Source organism: Podarcis tiliguerta (genome assembly GCF_965153285.1).
Source record: "Podarcis tiliguerta genome assembly, chromosome: 14".
Lineage (NCBI taxonomy): Eukaryota > Metazoa > Chordata > Lepidosauria > Squamata > Lacertidae > Podarcis > Podarcis tiliguerta.
The window spans coordinates 21,368,630-21,390,486 of record NC_139547.1 but is presented as its reverse complement, the minus strand read 5'-3'; the positions used below and the strand labels follow the sequence as shown (position 1 = coordinate 21,390,486).

The 21,857-nt window shown below is 45.4% G+C and overlaps 1 protein-coding gene across 3 annotated transcripts in view; it reads left to right on the top strand.

Moving 5' to 3' along the window:
• Positions 1-13,443, top strand: part of LRRK1 (leucine rich repeat kinase 1) — an 84,491-nt gene extending 71,048 nt beyond the window's left edge. For all 3 annotated transcript variants that reach the window (XM_083411756.1, XM_083411757.1, XM_083411758.1), the window contains 6 exons: positions 1,316-1,467; positions 4,155-4,272; positions 5,173-5,289; positions 6,844-7,691; positions 9,157-9,258; positions 10,508-13,443. In XM_083411756.1, coding sequence (XP_083267882.1) covers positions 1,316-1,467; positions 4,155-4,272; positions 5,173-5,289; positions 6,844-7,691; positions 9,157-9,258; positions 10,508-10,685 — 1,515 coding nt within the window. In that variant the 3' untranslated portion in view covers positions 10,686-13,443. The remainder of the gene's footprint in view (positions 1-1,315; positions 1,468-4,154; positions 4,273-5,172; positions 5,290-6,843; positions 7,692-9,156; positions 9,259-10,507) is intronic.
• Positions 13,444-21,857: the final 8,414 nt, after the last annotated feature.

The following is a 21,857-nucleotide window of genomic DNA, read 5'->3' as shown; positions in this document are numbered from 1 at the left end:
CGTGGGTTGTCAGCACCCGGGGCAAGGCAAGTAATTTGCGCCCCCTAACCCGTGGATTTTAGTAGGGGCAGAGAGCTGTGAGCACGAGCGCGCCCACCCCCCCAGATGTTGCGCCCGGTGCGGCCGGCCCCCCCTGCACCCCCCACGCTATGCCACTGAGTAGCAGACAGTCAGATGCCAGGTGCTCTGCTGGTTTCAGGTTGCAACCAGACCTCCTGGGAAGGAGGGGAGAGCACATAATGAGGGGCCCCATCCTCCAGTTTCTGCAGATACAATAACCAGCTGCTAACCCAGTTCCACCTCTGTCCTTAGGGCAAGTTCCTTTGGTAGGCAGAGAACAGGAATGAAGAAGAAGTAGGCAGCTGTTCCCAGGAGGCTGCTTTGCAACCTGAAACCTGCAGAGCACCTGAAAGGGCCTCATTTGAATGTCTGCTGCTGCCTTTCTCCCCCACCCCCCCAAAAAACAGCTTTAAGGCTGTTACTAGATGCAGACACAGATGCCTTGGCCAACAGACGTCGCTCACCCCCTTTGTGTTGCTTTTACGATGATGAATTCTGGGTAATTTTATAGCCCTGCACAGGATCCTGTGACATTTTGGTTGAGCTAGTGAAAGTATTGCACTAACGTGGATTTTGGACTTTTTGATTTGTTAATGTTAATAATATTTGGCCCTGCTTTTCCTTCAGGGAGCTCAGAAGAAGCATATTCTTGTAATTTTATCCACACAAAAGCCCTGTGAGGTAGGCTGGGTTCAGAGAGAATGGGGACCGCTTCAGATCACCTAGTAGGGGTGCGGAACAAATTGGATTTGGTTTGCGCTTTAATTAGAAACTGCTAATTCGCACTTCTGCTGGGCCCGGGCTTCTTGAACCGGCCTTTGATCCCTTCCACAATGTTGCAGCATGTAAAAGCAAGCCTAGCTAATCCATGCTTCCCAAAAATATGCAAACCAGATTGTTAGTAACCCATCAGAATTCACACTTTGGATTTTGTGATGCAGTTCTCCAAACGATGTGCTTATAAAATGCATATATTAAGGGAAAGTGTGGATGAAAATACATAGGTTGGTGAAAACGGCATGCAAGAATGCACTGGGGGGAATTGCTTCCAAAGACCATGACCATATATGCCAGTTGACTGCAAAGCAATTTCATTTAGGCAACCCTATCCAGATATGTAGAATCTCAAAGTGTATTTTAATCTGTTTTTAGTTTATTGCTAAATAAACTAAAGAGCTCTGAAGGGGACAGGAGGTCATTTCATATATACCATAATCTTTCATAGACACATTACGCTGTCCTCTCTTTCACACAGCGCCCATTGGCCACCTCTGTGATAGGACGAATGAAAGAACCTACTTTTGCTACGTTCATGTACCTGCTGCCATGTGGGAAGCAGTTGTCCTTCTTCTCTTCCCAAGGGGAAGAGTGCACAGTCGTATTCTGGGATGGGAAAGAAGACGCAAGGTTTGTGTATTGTTGTTTTTATTTTTAGATCCTTCTTGTCATCTTTAGTTCAGCATAAACAAAGCCGTCGCTCAGCATCCCTTGAGCTGCATACAGAAGATGCTCACTTGTATTCATAGGGAAGGTTGAGTATTCTCACTTTGCAGATGGAAAACAGAGACCCTTGTAATGAGCGCATTACATTGGATAATGTAGTAAAGGAGATCTTGTGGGATCCACCACAATGAGAAGGTTTCAGTGGTCCAGTTTAGAGTTCATTGTAGACCAAAGTAGTGTTTGGGGGCCATCAGAAAAAGGACTATTTACTTGGGCCACCATTTTGAATCCCTGAGCCCAGGGCGTTTGATGAACTAGGATTAGAAGAGTGTTTTGAATTTGAGATGTGAATCTTCTACACCACTAGTGACACCATCTGATCCTTCCTGCAAAGGAGGAATCTCCTTTCCAGCCATAGATAGGTATATGAGAGCCTTGGGCCCATCTTACTAATTTATCTACATGTTATAAATCAATGCTGTGGTAAAATGGAAGTTATGTCTTGGGTTTGACCAGATTTTTGATGCCCGGGCTTCTCCTTTCTGTTATAGGTAGGGTTGTTGCTGTTGTTTCATAACGCTGGTTTTGGGGGTGTTTTTCCAAAAGGCAGGACAATAACGGGAAAAAGCACATCTGGTTCAAATTTTTAATGTGTAACATTTTGTGCTCAGGCTGGTTAAGACATCCAGCATTCAGTGATCAATTTATGGATGCCTCGTGGCTTTTCCTTTCCAAATGCAAACAGTATCTTATTGTGAGTAGCAGCAAAATTAAAATTAACTCTCTGTTCCTCCTTGGAAATGCACCCCTGTGCCATTGTTTTAAAAAACATTCTGATCCAATTGCCGTGATGGCTTTCCCTTAAGCAAACAAATGCAATACTAAATGTGTGGACCCTTTGCATTTGTGAACCTTTGGTTACCTGCTCACTTACCGTATTTTTCGCTCTATAAGACACACCAGACCATAAGACACACCTAGTTTTTGGAGGAGGAAAACAAGAAAAAAATATTATGAATCTCAAAAGCCAGAACAACAAGAGGGATCGCTGTGCAGTGAAAGCAGCAATCCCTCTTGCTGTTCTGGCTTCTGGGATAGCTGCGCAGCCTGCATTCGCTCCATAAGACGCACACACATTTCCCCTTACTTTTTAGGAGGGAAAAAGTGAGTCTTATAGAGCAAAAAATACGGTATTTGTAAATTCTTGGTCCACATTGCAGTGTACGTATATTCCTTACATAGTTTACTGAACTTTTCTTGTTTAAAATTGTTGATGCATTTTGCGGAAAACTGTAGAAATCTTTAAATAGATAAAATAAGGGACCCAGAATACAGAGGGAAGGAACGGGGAGGGAAACCAGGCAAGTTAGGCAAGCTAGGCGAGTTGCTGTTGTTTAAAGAATGTATCAGAACCTCTGGCCTCTTCAAACCAAACCAACCTCATCATCTTTCATTGTGCTAGCTAGGCCTGGAGGATCCAGGTGTTTGGTAGCCAAATGGAATGAAAATGTATTTTGCTCATTGATCGTCCCTTTTCCTCCAAGGATCTGAAGGCAGTATTTATGATTCTCACCTTTTCCATTTTATCTTCACCAAAACTCTGAGATAGATTAGCCCTGGGAGACAGTGACTGGCTCAACCTCACCCAAGTGAATTTCATGGCTAGAAGGCTAATGACTTGTTTGAACCTGGGTTGTTATCCCTCCCTTGTCCTAGTCTTCCATTCTTGCTTCAACACCACGCTGGCTACATTTTTCTTCTCCAGAAAGAACTTTTCTTCCTTTCCCATTCTTCCAGCTTCCAGTTGGGAAGGTAGATAGCTATATCTTGACAACACCCACTGTGGGGAGCCCCCAAACACCGGGGCTGCTTCCAGGTGAGCACTCTACCTGCTTTGTTGACACAAAGCTTGTGAAGAGGTTGTACAACCTCGGCTGTTTGTCGAACAATTGCTGTGATTGGTTTGCAGGGAAGGTACACAAGCAATTTTTACCTACCCCACCCCAGTGTATTTTCCTATCACTTTCCTTACCACAAAAGGTCTGGTCTTTTTTTTTAAAAAAAAAGTGAGTTAGTTACACATGAGCACCAAATCCACTTTAATCACATAAGCTGAATTTGGTGGTAGGTGTCTGAATCCTGCCCTCATAATAGCAACAGTGTGGAAGTTACCCTGGGAGATAGAATTTGAGAACCATCCAACCACACAGCCATGATTTTTCTCCACTACAGTGGTACCTCGGGTTAAGTACTTAATTCGTTCCAGAGGTCCGTATTTAACCTGAAACTGTTCTTAACCTGAAGCACCACTTTAGCTAATGGGGCCTCCTGCTGTCGCCGCGCCGCCGGACCACAATTTCTGTTCTCATTCTGAAGCAAAGTTCTTAACCTGAAGCACTATTTCTGGGTTAGTGGAGTCTGTAACCTGAAGCATCTGTAACCTGAAGCATCTGTAACCTGAAGCGTATGTAACCTGAGGTACCACTGTAGAAGAAGAAGAAGAGGAGTTTGGATTTGATATCCCGCCTTTCACTCCCTTTAAGGAGTCTCAAAGCGGCTAACATTCTTCTTTCCCTTCCTCCCCCAGGGAGCTGTTTCTGGCTTTACTTCTGGCGCTGTTGTTAGAATGAGTTCTGTTTTCCTCCTTCCAGGAACTACACGGTAGTTAACGTAGAGAAAGGACTGGTCGAAGTTGCAAGGATGAGCTGCCCAGGAATGAAGCTGTGCTGCCAAATGAAAGTTCAGAGTTATCTATGGACAGCCACCGAGGTATTTGTTATTCAGCGAGGTATTTCGTATGTCACCTGTTTTTGAGCCAGAGTTTCTCTTCTGCTCACTTGCCGGCACTCCATTGCTTCAGACATCAAACGCATTAAGCGGATGCCTGCTGTGGTCTGTTAATTGGTAGGGTTGAAGGGCACAGCAGGGCATGGATGCTTCAGATGGGCAGCCTGACATCTCAGGTGGCTCTTCTCCCCCAGACGGCATTATTAAAAAGGACCTAAATCCCAACAAACTAAACACATGATTTTTTTTAAATGATTGTAATAAAAAAAAATAGCTATTATAATCTAACAGGAATAGATTTGGTATATGAAATACTTTTGCATGAGTTAAAAACAGACAATATGTGCCCACCTATTTCAGAAGGGTTAGGGTTAGGGTTAAGGTTCAGAAGCGGGGACGCGGGTGGCGCTGTGGGTAAAACCTCAGTGCCTAGAACTTGCTGATCGAAAGGTCGGCGGTTCGAATCCCCGCAGCAGGGTGAGCTCCCGTCATTTGGTCCCAGCTCCTGCCCACCTAGCAGTTCGAAAGCACCCCTAAGTGCAAGTAGATAAATAGGTACCGCTTTATAACGGGAAGGTAAACGGCGTTTCTGTGTGCAGCACTGGTGCTGGCTCGCCAGTTGCAGCTTCGTCACGCTGGCCACATGACCCGGAAGTGTCTTCGGACAGCGCTGGCTCCCGGCCTCTTGAGCGAGATGAGCGCGCAACCCTAGAGTCGGTCACAACTGGCCCGTATGGGCAGGGGTACCTTTACCTTTTATTTCAGAAGCAAGTTGAATTTTTAAAAAGTGTGTACAACATGTTTTCTTCTGTTTCTATATTGTCCTATTCTATATATGCCTAATTGTTGAGAAAAGGTTTCCTTTATTTTGTTTGCATACAGGATCAAAAGATTTATGTGTACAGCTTACAAGGCATGTGTCCTCTTAAGGTTCCACAAAAGGGTGTGGACACTCCAGCAGTTGTCACTTGTTTCCTTGCAGTACCTGTCATAAAAAAGGTAAAGCAGAGTGGTTTTCAAAGGTGAAGCATTAAAAAAACCCACATTTTTAAAGGACTCTTTCTTCTTCTTTTTTTAAAAAAAGAATTATTCAGATTAGTAAAGCAAGCTGGAGGAGTTGTTAACAGCAGAAATACAACTATAGCTCCTGCTGCTGGCAGTTTGAGGAATAACAATTCCCTGTATTTCAGTGCACATTCAGTGCTGTTAACTCTAATACATTTTGAATCAAGTCAGGAAAACTGCTGGATATGATGCTAGGCATTCTGGAATTAATGAAAATACATGCTGGTTATAGAGCTCTGAGTGGCTGTCATTCAGAAGGGAACTGAGGAGCCGCACAAAGATTCCTTCCACTGTGTTTCTAGACAAGGTGGCCTACCCTGGCTACAAATTTTTCATAACTTCCTCAGAACTTTTAACAGCCTTAATCTAGCTTTCCATTACATGACCAGAGACTCTTGGACTCCCATGCCTGCAAAAATATGAGCATTTTCCTGCAGTGCCCCAACTTATTTTACATGTTTCCACCAATTAGCAATTAAACTAGCTGGAATCTGCTTACATTGGTAACCAGTCAAAACTCTTAAAAGGTCTCTGGTGTTGCGAGATACATATTATTGGATCTTGGCTGATGAAAAATGTAGTTCTGTAGACAGCTCTCTATCCCATGGGTGGGGAACCTTCAGCCTGCAGGCTGATATTGGCCTGGCAGAGGGTCCACTTGCCTGTGAGGCCATTTTCCCCAGACCTCACCATTTGTCAAGCAGCTGTCCTCATGCCATCAGCTGATGGGTGGGAAGGTGGAGTTCAGTTCTGCCTTATCTGCACACACCTGTTCCCAGAAGAAGATACGCACTTGCAGCCAGAGCAGCAGGAATTCACTCCCCTGCTCATCAGCTGACATGGAGGAGGTTAAATCCTGCTGAATTTGGCTTCACAAACCTATTCCTTGTTGGGAACAGGCACGCACAGCCGAATCAAACAGCCTTGTTTCTTTGCAGGCAAAGCACATCTTTCTTGCCTCCCCATCGCCTGATCTCTCCCTGCTGCCAATGTTGGCCTGCAGGATGGAGCCTAATAATTGAACAATGTAAACAGATGAGCAAATGGCATTTTAGAAAGGTAAATGCTGGGCAGGAGGAGGGGGAACTGTCCATCCCCCCCCCCTCCGACAGTTACCTTTCTAAAATGCACTTTGCTCATCTGTTTACATTGTTACACTGATTAAGGAAATATAATTGTTTCGCTGTAGGGTGGATAGATCAGCTAAAGCAATCAGAACCCTGCAGAGTTTTTGCTGCGTCGCTAACAAAAGTGAATGGATTAACGGATACATTTTACAAATAGGAAACCTGGAATTTTTACCTGCCCCTGGAAACGTTAATGCGTCTAGCAAGAGCTTCATGAATTCCCCTGCTTAAATACAATGGCGTTGTTGCTATATTTCTTATAACACTGTATCAAGGTTGGGAATCTAGAATTCTAATTTACTGGGCCCCTACCCAAAAAAAAGTCCTTTAAAAAAAGCAAACAACTCTCCTGCCTTTTTAGAATGCCTACCTTGTCATGGCTGGTTTATCAGACGGACTGATAGCTGTTTTCCAAGCACCACACGGTATCCCTGAGGACGGCTGCTGCTACCTCTGCTCCCACACGGCCAACCGCTCCACCTTCAAGATCAGCGACGATGACCCCCGCCAGAACCCTTACCCCGTGAAAGCGATGGAGACGGCAAACAATGGAGCCGAAGTTTGGTACAGCAACGGCCCTGGGATCCTCATCATAGACTGTGCAAGTATGGAGATTGCCAGGAGGCTGGAGCCCTACGAACCGCCGTCCACGGTTGTGTCCATTGTGTGCAGCTCAGAGTGCAACGGAGAGGAAGTGGCCTGGTGCCTGGACGACGCAACCAATCTCCTAGTTATGTATTACACGGCCACTTACCAGCTGTGCGCAAGGTACTTCTGCGGGGACTGCAGCCCCTTGAGGGACATGTTCACCATTCAGCAGCCCTCGGCCTTGATCCCTGCTGAGCTGGCTACAGACAGGAGCCCGGAGCCCGGGAGCAATGCTTCGGCTGATGTGGGGATCCTCTGCAGCCAAGAGCAGGGCATCCAGATATTAAACCACCAGGACTCCTTGACGGACTATTGCTCTGTGTCCTCTTTATCCTCCTCATCGGTCAACCGCTTGATGAGGTCTGCCTCAAGCATGCCGAGCTCCCCTGCAAGCTATTCCAGCACTCCTTTCTCGACAGACTGTGAGGAGCCTGACAAGACGCAGGAGCCTAAGACTCCCTGCGAGGGGCCTGAGAGTGATTTGGAACCAGCCAGCACCCACGCTGGCTGCCTCCAGGCTGTAAGGATCCTACCTGTGAAAGACCTCCTCTGGATTCCCAGGTAAATTGCATTGGAAGCCTCTCTCTCTTGTAAAGATTTGAATACCTTCACGTTTGAGGTTCAGGATCCACGCTGACATCCTGACTTGTCTTCCCTGCTTCTCATTTTTCCAGTCAGAAATTCAGTTCTCCACATTTTGCCACCGTTTGCATTTAAAAAAAAATAATCAAATTTTTTGGAAAGTTCACCTGGCGCCTTCATTATACACTAGGCATAGGCAAACTCAGCCCTCCCGATGTTTTGGGACTACAACTCCCATCATCCCTAGCTAACAGGACCAGTGGTCAGGGATGATGGGAATTGTAGTCTCAAAACATCTGGAGGGCCGAGTTTGCCTATGCCTGTTATACACCTTTAGGCGCCAGGCAAAATGTTCCTTTTTAACCAGGCCTTTGGTTGATCTGATTTACCTCCTATGCCATTTAAAAATATGTTTTTTGTGGGGGGGTGGTGGTATCGGGTTGCTGTTTTTATTCTTATTAGGTATTTTGTGGTTTTATATCTTGGATTTTATTCTGTGAACCACCCTGAGACACCCAGGTATAGGGCGGTATATAAATTCAAGAAATAATAATAATAAATCACATGAAAATTCAACAAGTTAGGATGAAATTATCCTAAATAACACAGTTTATATGCAGTTTTGAAGAATGTACACATTTTTGGAAGCAGTTTTCCATAATATACTTCATCTCCATCTCTGTCTCTGTGAGTGTGTGTGTGGTTTCCACCAGCATATTTGGTGAAATCTGCACCCTCCAAAGGGCTCAAGGTGGCGTATGTGGTTTCTTCCCCACAACAGCCTTGTGAGAGTAGGCTAGGCAGAGAGAGAATGGCTGTCCCAAGGCTACCCAGTGAGCTTCGTGGCCAAGTGGGGATTTGAACCCGGTTCTCCCAGGTCATAGTGTGGCACTCTAACCACTACACCACATTGGCCTTTTATGCACAATTCCCCCCAGTATGTGCATTTTTGTAAACAATTCTTTGGCTGGGAAGCCACATAGCAAAAACTGAGAAAGTGAAAAGGATAGCTGTCTTTCAGTTCCCATACTGTTTCGGGAAATTGACATCTAATAGATTCAGCTTCAGGTGAAACCCAAGTTGAATTTCTCCCTGCTTTCTAATAGCCTCCCAGGCTTTTGAACTACATCTTCCTTGCGCTTCCTACCAGCTTGGCTTGAACAGCTCTTCAAGGCCACAGAGATTGGAGGCTGTATACAAACACCCTGGGTATGTTTTTGCTCCTCCGCAAAGCCTGACAGACTTCTATGATCTTCTAAGAATCCTGCCATTTTCAGGAGTTCAGGTTTTCTCCGTGGCCTTTTGGAAGACTGCTGCTTTGGCCGCTCCAAGGCATCCACACACTCCCAGAAGGAACTTTTCAAACGTCGGCATTTTCCTTGCCTTTGAATCAGCCCCCCGCCGAGCTGCATGTAACGGAAATCCTCCTGCTTTCCCTTTCCAGGCGAGGCGGAGATATCATTGTGATCGGCTTGGAGAAGGAAGCCATCTCTCAGCGGGGGAGAGTCATAGCGGTTCTGAAGGCGGCAGAGCTGGCCCCTTATGGGTAAGGATGAATGGGGAAGGGGGAGGTGGCAGGGGACAATTTTGGAAAGACCTGCCGCTCTGCACATGGCAGGCACAGAGAGCCCAGTTCAATCGCCGACATTTCTACTTGTTAGCGGTATCTCTGGGAGAGAATCAAGGAGCAGTTCAGAAGAGGCATGTGCACAGGCAAGCACCTTCTCTTCCTTTGCTCACGAGCAGGATCAGACCAAACACAGCATTGCTCTCAGCCTGCTGCTAGATCCTGCAAACCTCTTTCACTGGTATGAAGGTGAAGGAAGTTCACTTCAGGCAGGCGAAGGGAAAGGTGGTAATGTGCTCTTCACAACAACTCAAAAACTAAAGCAAGCCTGGAGCAACTTGGGAGAAGGGATGCATGTATACCAAGGCAAGATATAAATCTGTTAAATAAATAGGCTTAAAAGACTTACGTTTCTATATTTCTGCAAGGGTAGAATGGTGAAGATTGAAAGGCTTCTCTGTTCGAGAAGAGCATAATTCTTCAATAATTAAATTGAGCAGGCTTGCATTATCTCCCTTCATTTTGCATAATTTATTCTGCCTTTTTTTTTTTAACACCCTCATATAAGTTATTATCATATGAGAGCCAGTGTGGTGTAGTGGTTGAGAGCGGTAGTCTTGTAATCTGGGGAACCGGGTTCGCGTCTCTGCTCCTCCACATGCAGCTGCTGGGTGACCTTGGGCTAGTCACACTTCTCTGAAGTCTCTCAGCCCCAGTCACCTCACAGAGTGTTTGTTGTGGGGGAGGAAGGGAAAGGAGAATGTTAGCCGCTTTGAGACTCCTTAAAGGGAGTGAAAGGCAGGATATCAAATCCAAACTCCTCTTCTTCTTCTATTCCAAATTAGCTAGTTAGGAAGAGAGGGGCAATGAGGAGCTACGCAAGACACGGAAGCACCATCCCTCCTACCTGAAAATGTTGTTTAGCTGCCTTTTTTGGCATATAAAAATTGGTGCAGGATTTGCCCACACCCTAAAAGAGATGTGGGGGACTTTTGTCCCTCCAGATATTGCTGGACTTCAACTCCCATCAGTGTGGCTGATGGCCAGGAATGACTGGACTTAGTTTAGCAACATCTGGAGGTTCCTCAAACCTGCCCCAGAAGAGCTAAAAACTTGCTATAACTTTTTTTAAAAATATCCTTGCAATATACACTGTGCAAAAGAAAACTTGTGGCTTCTATTTTTTTTTTCTTTTAAAAAGAAACTTCTTTTTTTCTGGGTTCCCCAGGACACTGGTGGATGCTGCTGTGCTGGCCAAGGACACAGTTGTGTGCTGCTTCAAGAATGAGGCCACAGAGTGGTGTTTGGCCGCCTGGAAGAGCTGGGGTGCCAAAGACTTTGACATTTTCTACCGGTCCTATGAAGAGCTGGGAAGGCTGGAGGCTTGCATGCGAAAGAGGAGGTAGCAGTTGTGGCGCAAAGGCAGAGACTGGATGCCCGGCAAACGACGCAAAAACTGACACACAGTTTCAGTTCCCAGCAATCTCTGTGTGAGGATCTCCAAGGACACTAGATGTTTCCTGTTCAATTTTGCTGCTAAAGGACACTCTAGGTGGCTACTAGCCATGATGGTGATGCTGTGTCTACACAGTGAGAGGCAGTACGTCTCTGAATACCAGTTGCTGGAAACCTCAGGAGGGGAGAGTGCTGTTGCGCTCATGCTTGGGGGCTTCTCATAAGCATGTGGTTGGCCACTGTGGAAACAGGATGCTGCACTAAATGGGTCATTGGCCTGATCCAGCAGGTTTCTTTTTATGCACTTAGGTGGTTCCCCACCCCACATTGCACGTTGTCTATAATGCATTTGGATTTTCAGCTAGCTAAGCAATAGTCAATGGGAAGACCACTCCTGCCCTTAATCTATTCACGCACGCACGTGGATATGGGTGGCAGCGCTTCTTCAAGGTCAAAATAGCGCTGTTGGTTTTGCAATGCATTGCTGACCCCATAGTTAGCAAGCTTTGTCTTCCGAAACACAGAGGGTGACCCCAAAGTCACACATCAGCTTTCTGATTCCATAGCAATAATAAGGCACGGAGCAGCAGTATGGAGAGAGAGAGAGATGAATACAGAATCCCACTTTTGATACCATTTGCAAGCTTCAGGATGGACATACTGCTTAGTTTCTAATCCATGCATGTTCTGTAACTGCCTGCTGTAATTTTTCATGTCACCAATGTTCCTGGGGGTGGGTAGGGCGGTGCTGGGGTGTCCAGCTTTTTTTGCAGAATAGCAAAAGAGTGCCCCGGCAGATGGCAATAATGACCACCACAGAACGACAGATAAAACAGAATGATGTGTGGAGAGGCAAGTATAAACCCCACTGTTAATGCACTATTATTGAGTCAATGACACGTTGCAGAATATGCCCAACAAAAACCCAGCCTCCCCGCCCCCCCCCATAGGGGCCCTTAGTTACGTGGAATCAAGTTCAAATTAACCCCGTTTAGTTTTTGTAGCAAATTACCTCAAAGCAAAAAGAAGTGCACAACTCTTAGAGCTTATTGTACTTGCACACAAGCATATTGTTCTGTTGGTTTCAATAATACTTTAAGTGCAGCTATTACTTGTCTAAGGGACTTAACCAAAGGACTAAACAGCTGCAGTTCTTTGTTGGTGCTGTGCCCCCAGCACTGCACAGGGTTTAAAAGCAGCACCAGAACTCTGCCTGCTGGCCAGGCTTCCCAGAGTAAAACAAAAAACAGTTCCAGGAGAACTTTGCCACTTGCTGGAGTGGGGGTGGGGCGCAGGGAAGGCAGTATGGTGAGCCCAGCCTTTTTCCCTGCTTGCTTCACCCCCCCCCCCATCCTATTGATTTAGTGTGACAATCGTTCTTTGGATGGGGGTCCAATTTCATTATGGGAAGGGAGGATTCTCTGAAAAGATTTTTTTTATTTCAGCACTACCAAAATAGATTAAACATGAAAACACGTATACAGTTTTCTATTTCAAAAATAGACATTTGGGGGGGGGGGGGACACCTCCCCAAAGATAAGTTTTTTAACAGAGAGGTGTGCAGGCTTTGGAGGGGGTATTTAAAGTGGGGAAATGCATTTCAGATCCAATTTTTGTGTTGCCTTCATTATAGACTCCCAGCCCTTCCTGCAGCAGACTTTTGCTTGTTTGTTTTTACAATTCAACACTCTACAGCTCATTCTTTTGTGCTTGAGGAAGAAATCTCAGTTTCTTCCAGCAGGAGAAGAAAAAAATGCATCCGGCAAGAAATCCAGAGCCACTGAGTGTACAACCCTCTGTATAATAACAAGCTGTTTAATTGCACTACTGCAGCTTCAGTTGCCAATATAAGTGCAGAATCATACAAACAAAGCTTCTGGTTGCTCTGAGGAGAATAGGGAGCAACAGCAATCGGATGCAATGCAGACAATTCCTAGTTAGGTCATCCTGCAAATCTGTGCCGCTTAAGGTGTTGTAAAAATTGGGCACAGTGGGTTGGCTGACTTTGAAAGCAATAAAGCAGAGGTAAGGAACTGGATCTGGTCAGGTCATTACTTTCCCCATCCACTTGTCAATCAACTGATGCCATAATGACATCAGGTGATTTTAATTTTTTTGCCTGCATGGCTTTGATGCACAGCCCACAAGGTGCCTTTCAGAGCACATTGCAAGACCTGACAATCAGCTGGTATTTGGATCTTGCGGGGCGCTTTGCAGCTGGCCTAGGTGTTCCCCAAAACCGACATCTCAGAGCTGAGTCCCTCTCCCACACTGCTTGCCACTTATTCAACTCGCTCCATCTCCTGACATCAGTATGTCATTCATTCCCCCATGCATTTGTTGCCACTGATGCAGGGAAATGCATATTATAAGGACATTAGGACAAATTGGAATAGATGTTGTGGAGGAGGGAAGGAGGAGGTTGACGGGGTGTTCTTTGCTATATGTCACTTTTCCCTTAAATGCCCTTCCACCCCCATCAACTGACAAGTTCTGTACAGAAAAAAGAGTTTACGGCTATTTTTATGTAAAACCCTGAAGAGAAGAGTTTATATGACATGCTGAGAAGGCCCCTGGGGACTTAGCTTTGGCAATTATAAAAATGAACTTTCTGTTGTTGCAAGCATGTACAGAGGAATGTTTTTATAAGCCATAATAACAACAATAAAAAGCAGCTTCTCCAAATGCCAGTGAGATGTGCTGAAAATATGAGCTGCCTGGAGCCTCTTTTTTCCCCTCCTCCTCCTCCTCCTCCTCCTCCTCCTCTAAACGGGGTGCTTGGTTTCGACTTTAAATGCTCCAGAGCCTGTTGCTTTCCAGTGACCTTATTCCAATGCGAAATGTGTTTCAAAATAGACAGACTGTCCCAAGGATTAAGCCATTCTGCTGTCACTCCCAATTGGCAGCTGATGGCTGCATCCGCTCTTAGGTGTTGTGACACCTTCCAAAGCAGCTCAAGAGTTTGCTGCAGCCGGTTGAAAATTTGAAATGAGCTTTAGCACCAAGCTGTTGGTTTGGAGCAGTGTGTGCCTTGCCACTTTTATTGAATTTCACACATTTATTTAAGTATGTGTCTGTGTGCCTCTGCATGCTTTTAAGTTGTTTAATTAGTAGATAAATGCACTAAACCTTCAGCTGCTTAACGGGGGGCGAGGGTGGCAACTTGGCTGTGGTTTATTACACTAACAGAGAATGAAAGGGGAAGGGGAAATCTTCCTAAAAAATAAGTAGCAGCTATTGTTAACAGCATTCTTTTACTCTTCCATCGGTACCTGAAAAAGCACCCCACTAAGGTATTTGGTGACGATACAATTTAAATTGTTTAAGTGAATGCAGCTAAATCAGGGGTCAGTAAACCTTTTCAGCAAGGGGCCGGTCCACTGTCCCTCAGACCTTATGGGGGCCTCAAATATATATATATTTGGGGGGGGGGAATGAATGAATTCCTATCCCCCACAAATAACCCAGAGATACATTTTAAATAAAAGGACACCTTCTACTCATGTAAAAACATGCTGATTCCCGGACCATCCGTGGGCCGGATTTAGAAGGCGATTGAGCCTGATTCGACCCCCGGGCCTTAGTTTGCCTACCTAGGAGCTAAATCATCTGCTAAATTATTTACGATATGATAATCTTTATTGTCATTGTCCCATACAGAACAACGAAATTGAAAAATCTACGTAAGACATTCAAAACCCAACAAGCCTGCTATCCCAGCTATCCCAACCTGGTTAGCCCCCTAAAAACTCAGATACCCCATTTTTAAATACAATATACTCTCATACAGACTCCTTACAATGCGTTTAAAACCAAAATTGCATTTGGGTAGAAACTGTTTCTCAGGCGGCTAGTCCTAGTCTTTATAACCCTGTACCTTCTTTCCAGAAGGCAGAAGCTGAAAGAAATCACTGGGAAATACTCACTGGGAAATAAGACCCCTTGAGCTCAGTGAGCTATTTAGCATTCCAGTGCTAAATATATCAGTCAACCCTTTAAAACAAAAACCCCGGTATAGTTTAACACAAAGGTTGTGGTGTTTTTTAAGCTGCCAGCTCTCAGGGGAACTGAACACATTGCAGAGGAACCCTTGTATATTGCGGAGTATCCTGGGTTCTATGTTCCAGGGCACACACCTCATTCCCAATGGCCTCATTCACACAATAAACCAAGGTTTGTCTTAAACCATGGTTTAATTTTCAGTGGCTCTGCTACCATGCCCATATGACTTCTCACTCCCCATGGCTCGCTTGTTAGGAAATGACCCTAGCTCAGGGGTAGAGCATCTGCTTTGCATGCAGAAGGCCCCAGGTTCAAGCCCCACAAAAGGCTGGGAAAGATCCCTTCCAAGTCTATGATTCTGTAAAAGATTCCCTGCCTGAAACCCTGGAGAGCCACTGCCGGGCAGAGGTAGAGACAGTGCTGAGCTTGATGGACCAGTGATCTGACTGGGCCTAGGCATCCTTCCTGTGATCCTAACCTGGACCGTGGTTAGCTGCTTGCTACAAACAAACCACATGAAGCAAGCCAGAAACAAACCAAGGTCTGTTCTTTGATTTCTGCCTTGTTCCTTGTATCATGTTCAGGCAGTATGACAAGCCATGGTTAGTCTGAGCAGCACATTGAATCATGGCTCATTGTGTCAAGCAAACCCTGCCAGTGGCTGGTGGCAAGGTGCATTGAGCTTAGCCAACAGAGCAATGCTCCCAATGCTCCTCTGCAGCATTTTGGCAGGGGGAGGGGGTTGATTCTTAATGTACTTTCCCCCTGAAGAAACAACTTAATTGTATAGTCATACCTCGGGTTACAGACGCTTCAGGTTGTGTTTTTTCGGGTTACGGACTGCCGAAACCCAGAAGTACTGGAATAGGTTGATTCCGGGTTTTGGCGGTCGCACATGTGCCGAAGCGCTAATCGCACTTTGTGCATGCACAGAAGCACCAAATTGCAACCCACATGTGTGCAGACACACAGCTGCAGGTTGCAAATGCTGCAGGTTGCGTACATGCATCCCGCACGGATCATGTTTGCAACCCAAGCATCCACTCTACACATCAGCCCATCATTTGCAGCAACACAGATTAAAAGTTGCTGTGTTGAATAGACAGTGAACATAACTATGCCTTACCTTCGTAGCTCTGAATTCCTGTCGGTTATTGTGCTTGAATATTGGTGTTCAGACCTTGGTGTGGTCCCCCAGATCTAGCCTCTGAAAGGCATGAAGATATCTCAAAGGAGTTGCACAGCAGGAAGAACATTCATGCTTCTCTGCAGCTCACGCCTCTCTGGTTCTTCATGGTTTCTGTTCAGCCCCACATACGGGTTCTGCAGCTACAGGGGGGGGGGGAATGCAAAGCTCAATTAGAGTTGTTTTCTGGATGCCTCACTCTCTGTTCACATACAGCAATGGGCATGGTGCTCTCCTTCCTTCACAGGTCAGCAATGGAGCAGAGCTATGAAGAAGGGTTGCAAGGTTTGGGCCTTCTTGGCTTAGAGCAGGCATATCCAACTCCCAAGGGGCTGATCTACTCCCAGTATAAAAAAACTGGCAGTGATTTACCCATTGTCATTGGAGGGAGGAAGAGAGTGTGTGGGGTGGGTGGATTGAGCTTTTTTAGGAGGGAAGTACCCAGAGTTGTTGAGCTTTTGGGGGGGAGGATTGCACAGAGCTTTTTAAGTTTTTTCCCACATACGGTAACTTTTTGTACACGATAAGGATCCCGTGAACTACCAGGATCAGCTGGGGATCTACTGGTAGATCACGATCTACTGGTTGGACATCCCTAGTTTAGAGAAAAGAAGAGATGGGAAATTATGCATGGCATGGAGAAAGCAGACAGTGAAAAGGGTTTTCTCTGTCGCAAAACTAGAGGAACACAGAATAGGAGAATATACCTGTGTTTAGTGCCAGGACATGTAATACTGGGGGGGGGGGCAGTTTTTGGCTGTTTGTTTGTTACAATGGTATGCATTTTTGTGTTTTTATATTGTAAACCACCCTGTGGTCTTCAGATGAAGGGTGGTATCAAAAATAATAACAACAACAACAACTAATAATAGTGTATCTGACCGCATGCAGAGCAGCTTTCTCTAGCCTCCGGATAAGATGAGGCCTGCCACTCCACCCACAAGTCCCCAAGCCATACACTGGAATTAGGGAATCAAGACTTCTAGGCAGAAGTTAAGCCCCAGCACCTCTGTTTTTGGAAGCTAACTATGGTCCTCTCACCCAATTGTGTTCCCAAAATTAGACATTGTTTATGGGGGAGGGTGTTCGTGATGTCCCTAAACCGAGACACTAGAGGGCGCTTTCTCTTCAGGGAGACAAAGCCCACTAGATCAACAGACTCAACAAAGCAAGTAGGAGAAACAATTCCAGCAGCAGCCTCCATGCTCTTCACAGAACCAGCATTGCAACTAGGTCAAGGCTGAACTAGGCTGATGACCCACAGACCAGCTGTTTCTATGCATTGACATTCACATGGGCCAGTTCCAGCGCCCACCTGCAGCTCCTGTGGAGGAAACAGCTGGAATGGGAATGAGGAACCTGTGGGCTGTGGCCCTCCAGATGTTTCTGTATGACATACTCAACAATCTTGACCTTTGGTCTTTGGAAGGACCAATAGAACTTGGGTTCCCACATCTGGAGGGCCACAGATTCCCTGTCTATGGGCCTGAATCTGGACTATATCTGAGGAGACTACTGTCAGAACCTTGTCTTGTATCTTTGCAACAGAAGAGTCAAACCTAAGTGGTTATTAATGATGATAAACAATAATAACAATGAAGAAAACAAATAATAGAAATATATAACACCCACAACTAAGATGCAGATCTATTAAATGGTTTGTAATGAAAGCCATTTATCACGTAGAACCAGCGAGTTACCTAGAAATATAGATGTTCCTGAGAAATAATTGCATTTGTTCTGAAACACTAAGATGGAAAGAGAGCCCCATTCTCTTAAGCCCTCCCCTAAGTTTTATTTATTTATAATCACCTTACACACACACACACACACATCTCAAGCCAATGGACAAAATGCAATAAAAAGCTAAAAAACGGTTTAAAACAACACAGTTAATAACAGCAGATAAATTTAAAAGCAATACCAAGTAGACCTCCGTGGAAGAGGCATACCCATTTTAGGTGCGAAAGTCTGTCAGAACAAAAATGTCTCCAGATATTTCTGGAAAGTGCAGGCAGTGATAGTACCCTGTCTCCATATGGCAGGGGGCCCAAAACTAGCAGGCCGAGGGGAGGGGAATGGAGAAAGATAGGAGCAACTGAATATCATGACTGCATCTGAAATGCTCCCTGGTCTTAGCTGTGCTTTGGAGTTCAGTTGCCCATCTCTACTCTCGCCTATTGATACGAGCACGATGAAAGTTTGCTCCACCAACCACAATCAAACAATCCCCGTGCTGAGTCTGTTTTTGTGAGGTGTGAGCTTTTTCACTAGTAATGGCTGGTTTATAATCCTTTTCAGATGATTTCCAGGCCCCCTAAGGTTCATCAGGAGGGTGAGGCTGATGAACCGGAGCAAGAATATCTGTAAGTAGGAAAGCTGTCGAGGCGCAGATGGGAGCAAGGAGAAGCTTAAGGCGGAGGGTTAGCAGACAGCAGGGAAGCTGAGATGATGAGAGCAGGGAACCTCTCTGCCACCTCAGCAAAATGCTGAAGTGATCTGCCCAGTAGAGGTGAATTTTCACCCAGTAGCAGTGAGCTTCTTCTCCTAAAGATTCCATGAGGCAGTAGCTCTCAAGTGATTCAGGAGGACTCTGCATGTTCCCCGGTTCACAATCTGTGGCCTGATCTGGGATGTTGGATTGGTCAAGGGACAACCCGGCCCCACACTTATTCAGGGGCAAATGTAATGTTTTAATCCACTTGGGAGCAGAGGGTTCCATTCTGCACATTTGGGCTGCTCCCCAGATGGGAACACACACATGGCCAAAGCACAGGGGCTGTTTAAAAGCCCTCTTCAGGTTACAGACTCTGCTAACCCAGAACTTTGCTTCAGGATGAGAACAGAAATCATGCTCCGGCGGCGCAGCGGCTTCGGGAGGCCCCATTAGCTAAAGTGGTGCTTCAGGTTAAGAACAGTTTCAGGTTAAGAACGGACCTCCGGAATGAATTAAGTACTTAATCCGAGGTACCACTGTACACAGATTCAAGGCACTGTAGTGTATCAGGTGTGAGGAAACTTTTTCAGCCCGCAGGCCACATTCCCTTCTAGGCAATGTTCCAAGGGCTGGGTGCCAGTGGTGGGCAGGGCCAGAGACAAAAGCGGACAAAGCAATACATGTAAATTGAAACTTTTACAGTAGGCTAGATTCTGCACACACGCGGATGGCGCTGTGGGTTAAACCACAGAGCCTAAGACTTGCTGCTCAGAAGGTCGGCGGTTCGAATCCCCGCAACGGGGTGAGCTCCCGTTGCTCGGTCTCTGCTCCTGCCAACCTAGCAGTTTGAAAGCACATCAAAGTGCAAGTAGATAAATAGGTACCACTCCAGCGGGAAGGTAAACGGTGTTTCCGTGCGCTGCCCTGGTTCGCCAGAAGCTGTTTAATCATGCTGGCCACATGACCTGGAAGCTGTACGCTGGCTCCCTCGGCCAATAAAGCGAGATGAGCGCTGCAACCCCAGAGTCGGCCACGACTGGACCTAATGGTCGGGGCCCTTTCCCTTTACCTAGATTCTGCACACACACACACATGCACACACACATTCTTCACCCAGGCAGCCAAGAAGACATCAGAGTTAAAGGACTGGACCCTAAATTCTGCATTATATACAGTGGTACCTTGGTTCTCAAACTTAATCCATTCTAGAAGTCCATTCTAAAACCAAAGCGTTCCAAAACCAAGGCACACTTTCCTATAGGAAGTAATGCAAAATGGATTAATCTGTTCCAGGCTTTTAAAAACAACCTCCAAAACAGCAATTTAACATGAATTTTACTATCTAATGAGCCCATTGATCCATAAAATGAAAGCAATAAATAATGTACTGCAGTCACACAATCAATCAGTAGCTGAACTGGGTTCCACACAAAAGAGCCACAAAAACGCAAAATAAATAGCAAAGACAGACAAACCTCCAAACGGAAGTGTGGCACTCAAATCGGAAGCATAACACTCAAAGCAGAGCACGTTCGACTTCTGAAAAAAGTTCGCAAACTGGAACACTTTGCAGTGTTTGGGTTCCAAGTTGTTTGAGAACCAAGGTGTTTGAGAACCAAGGTATCACTGTAAATGGTGTAATAAGCCCAGTTTTTTATTTATTCTGTTTTATGATAGCAAAACCTAGAAGCCAACCATACACACACACACACACACACACACACACACACGTGTGGACTGCCCTACAGATCTTGTCAGACTCCAAGCCCCATCAGCCTCAACCAGCCTGATCAATGGTCATGGATGTCAGGAGTTCGAATCCAGCGACATCCGGAGAGCTACCTTTTCTCTCTCTCCCCATCTTAATGGAAAACCAGCAGCCCTTACACATACTGCTGAAATTAACAAACCCAAATGCATTGCACTGGGCAAAACTGCATGCAGACATGTACTCTACATTGCTGGTTTATTTTCATGACAAATAAATCGTAATTCGATGCAGCAATGTGGCAAATTGAATTTAAACTTGGGGGAAATGAGAGAGAGAGGGAGACCAAAAATGGCAGATCCATTCCTCCCCACATTCCTCCTAAGCAGTTGCGGCTGCTGTGTCTCTGCCCACATCTTGGGCAGTCGGAGGGGGTGGGCAGATTAAAATCTGCTATTATTGTGCCTTTGTCCAGTAATCCCGTTATTTAGCCTCATTGTAACTTTGGGTTCCGCTCTGCTTCCCACAAATGCCTCTAATGCGATTATGCTATAAGGATGTTATTATCTCTTGTATCGCGCTTGATAATCCAAACTCGAGATAGCAGGGGAACAGAAAAGAACAGAAAGGATAATTTGATTTGTATTAACAAAGGTGGTTTTTTCCCCTTTTTTCTTTTTTTGCCAAGACTCATTCTCGGAGATTTTAATCTGCCTAAATGGAATAGCTCCATATCCTTCACAAAATCTAGACTCGCTGGGTGGGGAAAGAAACGAAAATCCCTAGTTCTGCAACCAGGGAAGCTCAGGGCAAAAATATTCAGCCACCTCTTGGCTGGCTACAGATGGAAGAGGCAGAATGCTGGACTAAGGCTGGGGGGGGGGGCAGGCAATGTTTTGAAAGTGCCTTCTACAACATGTCATTGGCACAACATGCATTAGTGGCGTATTCATACTGGACTGCCCACAATAAGAACTGCACCCCAGCTGATACTTCCAGGAGGCTGGGGCAGACATTGGCCATCATATGCCTTTCACTGATGCCAGCCTCCTCTGAAGTAAGAATTTGGGATTTAGCTGTACAGTGGTGCCTTGGTTCTCAAACGCCTTGGTACTCAAACACCTTGGAACCCAAACACTGCAAATCCAGAAGTAAGTGTTCCGGTTTGCGAACTTTTTTTGGAAGCTGAACGTGGTCCGTTTTGAGTGTTACGCTTCTGATTTGAGTGCCACACTTCCGTTTTGAGTGTTATGCTGAGGCCTGTCTGTTTTTGCTATTTTGCGTTTTTGTTTTTGCTGCTATTTTTTTTGTGATGGTGTGGAACCCTGTTCAGCTACTGACTGATTGATTGATTGATTGATTGATTGTGTGACTGCAGTACATTGTTTATTGCTTTCATTTTATGGGTCAATGGGCTTGTTAGATAGTAAAATTCATGTTAAATTGCTCTTTTGGGGGTTGTTTTTAAAAGTCTGGAACGGATTAATCCATTTTGCATTACTTTCTATGGGAAAGCACGCCTTGTTTTTGGAACGGACTTCCGGAAAGGATTAAGTTTCAGAACCAAGGTACCATTGCATGTCATCTAACCTGCTAAGAGGACCCCTCCCCTCTGAACTGTATTTAAGCCAGTCTCCTCGGAGTGCAGGAAGATCAGTACCATAAACTTTATTGTCAGCTAACTCTTGCTTTGCTTCATATTTGTGTACTTAAATCTAGATATTTTGTGGGTTTTTGTAATACTGAATTCTGTGTTTGTCAAATTGTGGTGTTGTTTTTTTGTCAGTTTT